Source organism: Branchiostoma floridae, chromosome 14 (genome assembly GCF_000003815.2).
Source record: "Branchiostoma floridae strain S238N-H82 chromosome 14, Bfl_VNyyK, whole genome shotgun sequence".
Taxonomy (NCBI): Eukaryota; Metazoa; Chordata; class Leptocardii; order Amphioxiformes; family Branchiostomatidae; genus Branchiostoma; species Branchiostoma floridae.
In genome coordinates this window covers 21,055,461-21,068,852 of record NC_049992.1, presented here as the reverse complement: position 1 = coordinate 21,068,852, position 13,392 = coordinate 21,055,461, and the positions used below count along the sequence as shown (strand labels likewise).

Genomic DNA, 13,392 nt, shown 5'->3' with positions numbered 1-13,392 from the left:
TGCTACGTGTAATTGAAATCTCGTTTATGAATAAATCTGTTTGTTTGTTTGTTTGTTTGTTTGTTTAAGGTGGACGAACTGGAAGAGTGATATCCGCTCCAATTGCAAGTTTGAAGATGGACACGCCTCAGCAGTGCGCCATGGAGTGCTTGGATCATCCACCTACCAAGTGTCTCAGTTTCAACTATGACTACGGACATGAAACCTGCGAACTATTGGAGGAGATAGAGGGACACGGTGTGGAGATGCATGAGGTATGTAGGGTAGTAGTGGGTACAGAATATTCAGGTAAGGGTCAGGTCCAGGTCCATAGGAACGGGTCCAAATCCAGACCCGGAATCTGAACCTGGTCTTAATTCTCTATGAAAACTTGCAAATTGGTGATACTGAAAACGACGGTACATTTTGCTAAAACGAATCTGTCTGCTGGAGCATACAACTCTTACTAGTTTCTTTGTTTAAATCATATCTTTATATAAGAAGTTTATTTGCAAGTTCGTGCCCGAGGGCTAATTGCAAGTACATGGTATACACATAGTGACAATGGACAGTCATAAACAATGTTCTAATCTAATACTAGTGTTGGCTATTTCTAAGCAGGTTGGGTTTGACTTCTTTTTTGGAAGCAGAGGGAGACGAAAAGCCCCACATTTTCTAAAATTTGTGGGTTCTGCGATTTCAAGAGAAAAGTGGCCTTCTGTTTGTCTGTCAAAGTGGGGAAGTTGGGATAAGTCTTTGTGACTTCTCTAAACAGGGTGATTCTTTCGGTTTCGTTGAATGAACATTTGGAAATGAAATGTGTTTCGTCTCCCACTGCTTTAGATGTACAATATTTACAAATCCTTTCACACATTGGTAATCTCTTGTATCTCCCTCTTTCCACTTCTAGAGGATGAGCGCTAATTCTGACTTTGCTTATTGCGGAGCGCAGCTCGAAATCAACTAGTTCTAAGTACTTCTCTCTAGCGTATACAGATTTACAAGTTTTGTAGAATCTCAGCTTACCGGTATCTATACTTATATTATGTAGAGACGTCTGGATATACATATTGGTAATTCTGTTCCTTATCATATTACATACATATACAGGGTCATAGAGTGAGTTGTCAGAGTACCAGAGATAAGAATATCCACTATAATCAAGTATTTCTTTAACACGCTGCAACAATGATCTTCTCCGGCCGTTTACGACGGAGTTATGCTGTTCCAAGGGTGCATTTACTTGTAATGGATGCTTAGTATAATCCATTTGTGTTAAACACAACCAATATTTTACAAGTCGTACGGAAATATCTATGTCTAGTGGAAATCTACCTAATTCGGACCTACATGCTAAATTACTACTATTTCTAGAGACTCCAAGAATGTTCTTGCAGAATTGGTTGTGTGTAATTTCGATCGGAGATGTATCATTTAATTTCTCGGTACCCCAAATTTCACAGCCATATAACAGAATGGGTTTAACACAGGAATCGAATATTCTTAGTAGGCTATCGGGTGAGACTGATGAACGGGTTAGACATTTGAAGCTGTGCATGGCTTTGCGCGCTTTGTTTGACAATTGTTTTTTGGCTAATGAAAAGGTACCTGATGATGTATATAAACAACGTATATAAACAACGCTAACTGCCTCTGTACCGTTGACTGTAAAATACTTGGAAGAAATGGCTATAAGATCTACGTAGCTTATCTGCATCATGCTTGTTATTTTCTTGGACCAAAACGTGTAACCCCCGAAACGCATGAACGCCTTACGATATAATGTACACATTTTCTAATCGGTCCAAAATCAGGACCAGTAAATTATTATTTTTTTAAATCCGTTTCCTCGGACTGGTACCATGGTCTTAGTAAGAAATAATTTTTCACCGGCACTATGCACTGGCACCCACCCCTAACGCGGGGTGTTCAATATGCTGTATAAAAAGTATAGAAATGGAAATGCTAAATAGTTGAGCGTAACTCTATACCCAAACTTGGTTGTGTGTAGATAGTCAGAATTCGGACTGCCTACGTTTGCGTAGAGAATTTATGATTATCTAACACACGCAATATTTAGGAAGGGCGGGGTTTTCTTTATACATTTAATTATTGAGATTGCACACAATGCAATACATGAAAACTCGATTGAATTCCGTAAAAGTCTATATGTTTCTGGAGAAAAAAATCGGATGAGTTTCTTCAACGTCGTAAGTATTAAATGAAACTTTTCTGAACACTGGTGATTGTGGTCAATTATCCGTTGCCGTCATATTGATGTTGCTGTCTCTAATTGAAGAACATATGACCAGGTGGTATAGTCTTTTTGACGTGTGCAAAATGGTTGTGGTTGATTATTATTAAAGAACAAAAAGTTATCGGAACTAACTAAAATATATGAAGCTCTTATTGCGTCAAACGTTATCTGATCTAATGAAGCTGTTTTGTATTTTCAGGTCGGTCACTTCCACAATTTTGAGCGGCTCGGTGTTGGTCATGCTGTGGAGTTCAGACATGAAGACTTGCAGCTGAGTCATGACTCCCTATACTACTTCAACTTCTACCTGAACAATGCGCTAGGTAAGGGCAATACTTCATTAGACATATCTCTATAACTAAAAGGGCGTAACGTATTAGTTTTTGCGGATTTCTGATTTCCTGAAATGTTCCATTTTAGGTCGGTCAAAATTTTTACTTCTTAAAACAGTTGGTCATTTCCACATTTTTTTTTTTTTTACTTCAAACAGGTTACGTTAACATCCTGACGTCCCCCGGTGTTCTTGCTGACTTCACCCCTCCGAGCCCAGGCCCGCTGGAGAACGTCATCATGGACGTACTGATGACTGAGGACTGTGGGGACTTTGTCCTGGATCACTGGGAACAGTTCAAATGTGGAGAACAGACGCCATTACCGAACCATAGGTATATAGCTGAATAACTCCCCCATCCTCTGTAAGTTATAAGTTCCTTATACCCATCGCCAAGGGGAGAGTTGAATTAATACAGTCACGTGCACTTTTTGTACCCTTATTCTGAAAAAAAAACATCTGATTTTTAAAGATATTTTTCCTGAGAAAATTGTGAATTTTTGAAGTTTTTTTTCAAATTTTAAAGTTTTTGCATAGTTTAAACACTTATAAGCACGTATAGCACAGGAAAATCCATTTTCTTGCCCATCTCTATTATACAAAGAGCTTTTTTCTGGTTGCCAGAATATATATATATATATATATATATATGATAATTTTCGTCCATCGGAAGTCGATGAGGACCTTGACTTCAGTCCAGTTCAGTTCAGTCGCCCTTGTGGGACCGGGCGTGACTTATCAGTCCGATCCTTGCACGGAAGCACCGGTCGCAGACGTTGCACTGAAGACCAGGTGGCGGTTGTGTGAGAGGATCTGCTTTCCTTGCGTGTCTCCCGCCTGCTGATTGCCAGGGCAGTTCTGCGTTTCTCAGCAATGCCTGCACCCTGATGCACTAAAGGGCGCCACTATATATAAATATATATATATATATATATATACATATATATATATATATATATATATATATATATATATATATATATATGGCCTTGTTATTCCTTGTCATGTTATTCCTTCGGTCAATAACATGAACACATTCCTAAGGCAATTATTCATAATTAATGACTCCATCACATCCCCAATATTCATGAAATGTACAATCAATTTAAGCCTACAATAAAGTTACAGTTATAAGGACTGACTTAATGCTCCGAATTTCCCCGCATTCGTTTTAAGACATATACAATGTGCTCATCTGAGATTCCTAACTTCTATCTGTATGGTGAATACATTATTCCAGGTGGATAGTAGACGGAGAAGGTTCCCGCACTGTGTTTAATGGGCACGAGCCACTGGTTGACATGTGGTACACACGCGCTAACAGATATGTGTCAGGTTAGTATAACATGGGGACTATCGTTGTCGGGTATTGAAGCTACTAGTATATTTTCACTATAATATCTAACTTTTTTGTGGCTCTCGTTTTTTGTATCTAACTGTGATGCATTTTAGACTGGAGACGAGCTATGTCTTTGACTTTCATAAAGAATGCATTCCTATAATTTGCAAACATTATTGAGCACATGTACAAGTACTAATGGGGTACCTAAGATGTTGTACAATCACTTTGATGTTCGTTAGAAGCACATATGTATTTCTATGTTTCATTTATAGCGAATTGGGATGGTTTCCATGACAACGAAACCGGTCTCCATGGTTACTCCTGGACCTCAGGAAGAGCCCCATGCGGACAGGAAGTCCATCCTCACATAGACCCGCATGCGCACCTGTTCAGCGTGTCGGAGTGGACGCACGATGGGATTGCAAGCCCTCTAAATCTTGAAGGTAAAAGGCCTTTTAGAATCATTTGTTTTATATATTGCAATAGTTTTTATTACAATAAAAATGCATACTACTATAACGATTTTGTTTCCAAAGGTCCGTTCATTTCCATTCATCATCAGCCTATGCATTTGACAATCATTTAGTTTTTTTACGAAATACAGGTTTGCTCAGTTGCGCGATGTAACCAACTTGTGTCCGGCTTAACATATTTGAAACTTAGGGGGTAAAGATTGCATTAGGAAGGAAGTAGTAACTTATGCACATCTGAATGATAATGAGGAATGAGACCATAGTTACGAACGTATGCTATTTTACTTTCAATAAGAATATTCAATACTGGTTACTCGTGATTTATTCCAACGCAAAATTTTAAATATCAATTTCTTGTTTGAATGTGAGGTAACGGTTTGCGCTAAGACAAGCTTGAAAAGACGTGGCCAATTAAGAACTAATCCACTGTCAAAGTCGGTTAATGCGTCTGGTTGGTTGCTTTTTTTTATTGGGAGGGAGGTTGTCGATAAAAATACACCAGAAAAAAAGATTATTAGTGAAGACCATTATTTGACATATTTTGTGAGAATCGGAAGTAGAATATGAAGGACTTTAGGCTAGTTTAGGTGCCAAACGTGCATCATGCAAAATCTTGCTTATTACATGTAACTGGTTGGTTATGATCATGTCCACAATCATGTGAACAGATTATGGCTTTGAAAAAAAGGGACAGTATGAAATTGTGATTGGCAACCTAGCTTTTGGCTCATTGAGCACCCTGATACCTAAAGTATTTTGAGCCCCGCAGTTAACCATCGTGAATAGTCAGACAGTACCATCTACAGAATGCTTTGTTGATACATGTCTCATATCTCCCATGTAGACGGCGAATATCATATCACAGTTCGAGCCATTAACAACGTGGAGTTTGGCGGTGCCATGGCAACGACTGTGTGTCACACCACGCCTTACGTCATCGACAACACCCCTCCATTCGTGCATCACGTTCACAGTGTGGAGTATGACGAAACTGACTTCAGCATTACAGCGGAGTATAACGTCAGGTAAAATAGCTTAGTATTCAAAGATAGATTTAGACTTTAAAACAGAATTTGTTTAGAAAATAACAAACGAGATTCTGGTTAAAACCACGAGAGGGCGCTGCACGTGTTTCTGAGGCCATTGCATTGCAGCAGTAAAAATTTGTTGAAATAACATAGAAAATAAAAGTGGCGGACTGCCTCTTGCATACCTGTATAGAATAAAGCTGAAATATGTGTTGTTGTTTTCCAAGGTTCGGAATAACTGTTAAAGATTCTGTAATAGACTTTGCATAATCTCTTGATCCTTGTATGTACTTCTATGTCACTAGTGATCCTCTTTCCAACATCCGGGAGATTGACTTTGGACTAGGGCGGAGCAAACGTGACGTACACATGATGGACTGGTATCGCCATGGCAACACAACACACACATCTGTCAACTTCCACATACCTGATGGGGTACCGGCATGGGTCAAAGTTCGGGCGATTAACAACGGTATGACTTTTTTATAATTACCCCGAGTTCTCATAATTACCCTATGATTTTTAAGGTGACTTTTGTCGGGTCCTGTGGTGTAACGGCAGGGCGCTTGGCCCAGAACCCGATTCTGTGCCCCTGTGCATGCACATTACACGTCTTTCCTCACTTTACTTATGTGAAAATGAATACCTAATTTTGCACCAAATTGGCACAAAATGTAGGTCCTGCGTTTGATGACAGCCAGACCTCGTTCACGTTAAAAACCCCGACACACTTATCTAAACAGTTGGGATCCTTCCCAGTGTGAACGGATCGAACCTATACTAGTTTGGTCTCCAGGTTAACATCTTGGTGATAGTCAAGGTTAACATCTTGATGAAAAGGTGATAGTCACCTGTTGTTTCAATCATTCCCCTAATAAAACAAATCTCAACAAGCGTTCGCAGAACTCAACCTTCGTGAATTGTTTGATGGAGCGATGGTGCAGGGTTTATTTGTAGACGTGTCATTGGCTAGCTTAACAGTGTATATGTTGTTGGAATTATACATGGATTTTGATGTGTTTGGTGAGGTGCGCCGAAAAAAAGGATTTAGACAGTAGGCTGTATTTTAAAAGTATTCTATCATCCATCCTTTCTTGTCTGTGCACATGACACAAACTGTCCCTGTCCATTCATTTCCATGGACAAAGAAAATATCTTTCATGGTCTTCAGTTAAAGATAAAGACTTATATTGAATGGGCTAAAATCGACTGTTGCATCAAAATATCAATAAGATAACACATAAAACAATAACGTTGACCACATCAACGCCGTCATTGGTGAGATCCACATAAATGATCTTCACATCCCCAGCGAACACCTCCAAAATGTGATGGCTGGTGTCGTCACGGAATGCTCCTCAGGTACATAAAAGTATAACTTCCATTTTGGGCTTGCGACTTGGAACTCATGGAACTTTTCAGATGACCCCTTGTCTCTTACCCAATCGTTTTAATAAGCTATCGGTACAACTGACATGAATCTGCTAACTAGCACTTGCGACCTACCCTAGATTAAATTGCAGAGAAATCAAGACATCAAAGTATAACTATCCATCTGGGCTTGCGACTTGTGACTCATGGAACTTTTGACATGACCCCGTGCGTGTCTCTCACCTAATCGTTCTCGCAACATATCAGTACAAATGACGCGCTTATGTTAATTATCACTTGTGACCTATATACTCTACATTACATCGCTGGGAAAACAAGACATAAACGTATTACTTCCATTTTGGGCTTGCGACTTGGAACTCATTGAAATTCTGACATGACCACGTGTCTCTTGCCCAAACGTTCTCGCCACATATCAGTACAAATGGCGGGATTATGCTAATTGGCACTTGTGACCCACCTTTAATCAATCGCTGGGAAATCCAGACATGAAAGTACAAATAATATATATGGGCTTGCGCCTTGCAACTCATGGAACTTTTAGATGATCCCGTGTCCCTTACATATGATCAGGAAAGGCGACAATCTTCGAAGGGAAAAAATTACCGCAAGGAAAGCCAATTTTTGAATTTTCAGCGGATTTCTTCGGACATAGGAATGTTCAGAGGTCTCATAACTTTGACAAATTCTACATAAAGTTCACCAACACGTTGCAAATTGACATAAAAACCAAATGGTGAGTTGATAAAATTTCAACTTTGAGATGTACATCGCATGTATTTGTCCAAGTATTGACTTTTCCGGGTAGAGTGGTTAATTTCCAACCATTTAGCCAGGTTATGGGAGCCCTACTGACGACCATGACAAGCCGCGCGTCGCCCGGTAAATTCAGTCCAGCTGGCCCAAGTCCTGCCGTGGCGGGAACGCTTTATCCGCCCGCACGGGGCTTGTCAGTCAATAGGACTATACGCATTGCGACACCTTTTCTGTCCGGGATAACATACGGGATGCATAATTTCTTCCTTGGATGAGAGACCAAATGCTTATCCAACAGGAAATTTGTCCGATTTCAGCAGGTAGGATAACAAATCCACCGCCGGAAGCAAATGTATCAATGGTTGCAACAATGATGATGTAACATGCAGTCCACTACATTGTGTATCCCATATGTCTAATGTACAATCCCTATAAACAATCTCATCAATGACTACAAGTTACTGTACGTGAAAAACAAACCCTGCTTTGTTCAACAATGTATTGTACCGGTAGTAACTGTTACATGTACAACCCTTTTAAAACGTATAATATAGGCCCCTGTAAACAATATCATCATTGCCCTTATTCATTGCCCTTAACCTACAGATTATCAAATCTTATAGGAAACATTTACACCCCATCATGTATATTGTACTGTCCCTATAGTACCATTGTCTTGTAATCGTCTGGTATATATAAGTCGTGCTGTCCTCTATTGCCCAACTATGACCTTTGGGGTCACTTCCTGTGGGGACGGGGCCCAAGCTCAACTGCACGCAGAATGACGTAATTCCTAAATATAAACCAATATTGCGCAATCGCCACACTAAGCACACTAAACACTATTTTTCAAGTACAAACATCCCCTGCAAAACCGTCAGAAGCCACTAGACGAAAAAACACCTCGTACGTTTCTTCTCCTTCTCAAGAACTACCCACATACGAAAAATCAGATCAATCTGTCATGGTCTTACGTAGTTGGACTGTTCACAGACATGCCCTATATAAGAATTCTACACATACCTATTGTATCAGGCAAATTACCTCCTAATTTGCATAACATACAATTATGTACATCATTACGGAAGCTGTCTGCATACCTACAATCATTAACATCCATCAACCCCTTCTTGCATTATCCCTTCTCAAAACCTAAAACAAAAAAATACTTTCAATGCCCCTGCGAAACCCCTAGGTGGCCAAAACTTACACACCTTACTATGCTTTTACACAGCTACCTAAATCATCACCCAAACAAGTCCCAAACAAAAAATAGCAAAACCGGAAGTTTCGCTGCAGTACCATAACCCGCCGCTAGAGCGCCCTGCCGTAACGCAATTCCTGCCATCTTTTCGTCATGTCTAATCCCACCCACATACCAAATATCAAAACCATCCATCCACGCGTTCTCTAGTTATCAGGCTGACAAACGACCCCCTGACATCAAAACAGCACTGACTACAAACACTTCGTTTCACGAAGTGAATTAACGGCATGAAATGTTAGACAACTTGATTAAGGCTTTGGTAGCCAGTAATATTTGCAGTGGGCATTAATTTACATGTTGTTGTCTGTAAGCAATATTTGTATGATTGACACAGGAACCGCATTTTTGTTAACAGATGCACGCGTCAATATGGGCCTCTTTATACTAAATCATAGTTTTTTAAACTCCGTTTGAAAACGTTACATTCCCTAATCATTATTATTGACAGTGGATCTGCGTGAGGTTGGCCATGCGGACCAACCCGTTCTCGTTGACACGTCCCCACCTATAGCCGGGACCCTGTATGACGGCAGCGTTCACGGACATGACCTGAACTTCACCTCTGACCCCAACACGATATGTGCCAACTGGAAGGACTTCCATGATGAGGAGAGCGGACTGAGTAAGCTACATGCTACGTTACCCTGACTAAATCAAACTTCTAGCATTCTTTCAAGTGGCCAGGCCCTTAAAAGTTTATAGACCAACGCCTTGAATGACAAATGTAAACAATGTAGAACATAATTCCCAGTTATCTTTATAATTGCTAACATGTCAATGTCAATAACCCAATTAGTGTCAGACTGAGAAGTGTCTGTGACCTACCTGCATTTAGGGCGTCCCCAGGCACTTAGAGACTTTTAAAAAGCCTAAATTAGTTTTTACTTATAATAACATACATCGCGCAAAAAGCTGTTTATTGATGTATGATATCCATCGTCGAACGACTAGGTCATTACTTCTGGGGAGTGGGCTCAGAACCTGGAACAGACGACGTGGTTCCTCTGACTGAGTACTCTCACACGGAATCGCAGGCATGCGCAGACGTACAACTTAGTCACAACACAACGTACTACTCCGTTCTTGTGGCAGTCAACAATGGGCACGACAACTTAAACGTCTCGAAGTCGTCAGATGGAGGTACATGATCTAAACGTAACAATATTTTATATGCATATCTTTAGAAGTCCGACATTTTATACGGTTATCTTGCAGCGACCATACGACATGTATTGACACGGATAGGATGTAACAACTTAAAAGTTTTTTTTTGTTGACAGCCAAGTTTTTAATCCAGCCAACGTTTAGATGACGCTGCATGTATATCATGTTCCTGAGGTGATACCAATTGTATCTTTCTGCGCTGTGTATAAAGGGCTCCTGTCCACCAAGCTGATGAAACTGTTATCGGATATTGATACTGTTTGTCTATCATCTTCATCTTTTATTTACACCTTTTTTGCTTAAGTCCTGTTTGACGCAACCCCACCTGTGGAAGGGACCTTACGTGACGGTTTGGAGCCAGACTCGGACTTGGCGTTCTCGTCCGAACCTTCCACCGTGTCCGCCAACTGGGCCGGCTACAGCGACCCGGAGTCAGGGATCGGGGACTACGCCGTCACGGTGCAACGGACACATACCTTAGGAGGTAATGATACAGCGTTTATAATCCACTCCGAGGTGTGTGCGATGCTATAGGCCCTGGTCGTTCCTTATCACCATCTAACACTACCGACGGGAGCAAAGTAAATATGACCGCTCACACGGTAAATATCGAAACTGACCAAGCCTTATGACACTGTATATACAGACGGGAGCTGGGCCATTAACGTTACCATCATTAATTATCAACATTAATTAACTTCTATCAAGTTGACACATGTAAGAAAAAGTCCCTTCATAGCAGAACAAATGGTCAACATAAAATAATGATTACGGTCGGTTATGTCAAATACAACATTCTGATTGATCGATCTCACAGGCTTATAGCATAGCTAGTAGTATGAGATAGGCAATTGTATGATAATATCAAAGCAGAATATTTTCAATATGGCGTTTTGATTTGTTTTTAGAACTGTGGTTGGAGTAATTTTGATGAACGGTGTATTCGGCTACTTGTAGCTTATTTCTATAAAATTGCATTGCAAAACTGCAAACTTTACTTGTTTATATGGTAAACATCATCAAGAACGTTTGCAATTTGTTAGTTGATAACCATACTTAACATACTCTGCCCTACCTTTTTATTGATATAAATGGCTATACACATTTTTCAACTGCGGATGACAAGCGACTTGTGTCTTGTGTTATCAGAGAACAGGACACATTCTTCTGAGATCATTCATGAGAAAACGTCAGTAGGGCCTGACGCCTCCCATATCAACTGGCACAAGTTCCACCTACATCATGGAGATCACGTGTCTGTTCAGCTAGAGACAACCAATCAGGCGATGAGTTCCACCGTGACGTCATCTGACGGGTTTATCATGGACCTGACCAAGCCTGTGATGGTTCACCTGGGAGATGGGGCGGAGCCGGGAAAGGACAGAGCGTTTTCGGTAGGACTTTCAAATCAGTGATTATTGTTTTTAATTATAAAGTTCTTACCTACCTACCTACCTAGTACCTTGACCTCAAGGTCGTTGGGGGATCAAGGTAGCCATGAAGATAGAGAGTTGCCTCCGGGTTTGTCTTTCCCTAGCCAGAGTTAACCTGATTACAAATAATAATATTTTCGTCATTAGTTTGATTTTTGCTGAATGCATAACAACAAGTTCCAGTGTTATGTCATTTAATGCAATAATGATAATAGTTTTATTACAACATGATTACGTAATCTTTATCTCTGCTGTGTTTTATCTGATTTGACCCTACCCTCTTCCTGTATGACCTCAATGAAAAGCGGCGTGCAGGCTGTTCTGAGCTTCTCATGGATAGGAAAAAAGGATTTAAAAAGTTAATATTGTGTGTAAAACGGACAACGAATAACGATAGTTATAATAGGAACTATTTAGCAAAACCTTGTCCTTCCAAGAATAGTTCCAAACAAAGCAAATCAGTGAAATACAGCAAAACGTTTTTTTTTATCATTGCGGTGTGTAATGGTTGCAAAATGTTTTTAAATTTTACTCTCCGAATAGTATTACGACCATCGACAGATAAAATACAGTCTTCTACACATTTTTACATATTATTCTTAAGTTCTAAAAAAGCGAAAAAAACACCGATTCAACTGCGCAAACCTATGTTAAAGATGAAGGTACCTGATCCTAAACAAAACATTTCTAATAAATAATAAAGCCTAACAAACAGAGAAAAAAGCAGATTTTACACAGTTGATTGTAAATGAGCGCTCTGCCAACATGTCTAGTCACAGAGTGCGTGCGGCGAAAGCGCCGTCCTAGTGGAGAAAGGCATAAGAGACTGGGGCTTTCACCATTGACCTGCGCTTGCGCAGTTGGATCCACTATATAAGTATCATAAGTACCTACTATAGACACCTTACTCTATTACAGGCTGATGCTTCACGCATATCAGCCAACTGGATATTTGAGGACGCCGAGTCTGGGATTGAAAAGTATAAAATAACTATCTTCAGAAAATCAGCTGGGACAAAGAGACAAATCTACCCAGAAAGGTGAGTATATATATATATATATTTTATTTAATTTAAATCTTAATTTTATGCTGCTGCCTCGTGCCAATTTCAAATGCAGTAAACGTACATGTAAAAAGAATAAAATGATTCTTGTGCTATTTGCATCCAAAATTCTCAAGCTTAAAGAATTGTTCAGGTTACTAATATCCGTTTAGTAATACCCCCTCACATAAGGCGCGATTCGATCGGACGACGAGTCTGCGCACTCTAATGTACGAGGAGGCATGGCCCTGATGCCGACGAAGAAATGGTAGTGTTCCCCCTTCCCGTCAGGGTCATGACTCCTCATAATTTAGAGCTCGCAGACTCGTCGTCCGATCAAATCACACGTAATGTGAGGGGGGTATAAGGGGTACCGGTGTGACAGCGTTCTCGCCCCCCGTGATCTCGCCCCCCCGGGGGCGAAATCACTAGCGATCTCGCCCCCCCCGGGGCGAAATCACTAGCGATCTCGCCCTCCCCGGTTAGTGATCTCGCCCCCCTACCTCGCCCCCCTTTAGCGATTTCGCCCCCCCCAAAAAACGTGTTTACATGATATTTTAGAAGTTGATTGGTATAAATCACACAATACAGTTTCAGAATGATATAAGTACACGAGATTGATACATAACTCCATCCATAGTATCAATATTAACGTAAGTACATGGCAATAAGATAGTTGAACTTGTTTCAGACAAGGAGGGTTGGGTCCCTTGTATTCCCTTTATTGCATGTACCTGAGTCTCGACATGAGATATATTTCATTGTATTCACCTGTCCTCAAGCAACCTATATATCTCCAATATGAAGTCTCTATTATGAATTGACCACAAAAGAACTATGCCATGTCTTTATTGATTATGCAAATAAGGTATTCATTAGAATAATGCACATTTTGGTGCATGCACCTGGCCAAGGGGTGTCTTTATT

At 40.4% G+C, this 13,392-nt stretch overlaps 1 protein-coding gene across 1 annotated transcript in view; it reads left to right on the top strand.

Moving 5' to 3' along the window:
• The window catches only part of LOC118430254, a 45,223-nt gene that overhangs the window by 21,990 nt on the left and 9,841 nt on the right, over nt 1-13,392 (top strand). The window contains exons 25-36 of the mRNA XM_035840964.1: nt 70-254; nt 2,436-2,559; nt 2,727-2,901; nt 3,808-3,902; nt 4,182-4,352; nt 5,227-5,407; nt 5,716-5,882; nt 9,274-9,447; nt 9,777-9,965; nt 10,294-10,473; nt 11,139-11,383; nt 12,341-12,462. Coding sequence (XP_035696857.1) covers nt 70-254; nt 2,436-2,559; nt 2,727-2,901; nt 3,808-3,902; nt 4,182-4,352; nt 5,227-5,407; nt 5,716-5,882; nt 9,274-9,447; nt 9,777-9,965; nt 10,294-10,473; nt 11,139-11,383; nt 12,341-12,462 — 2,008 coding nt within the window. The remainder of the gene's footprint in view (nt 1-69; nt 255-2,435; nt 2,560-2,726; nt 2,902-3,807; nt 3,903-4,181; nt 4,353-5,226; nt 5,408-5,715; nt 5,883-9,273; nt 9,448-9,776; nt 9,966-10,293; nt 10,474-11,138; nt 11,384-12,340; nt 12,463-13,392) is intronic.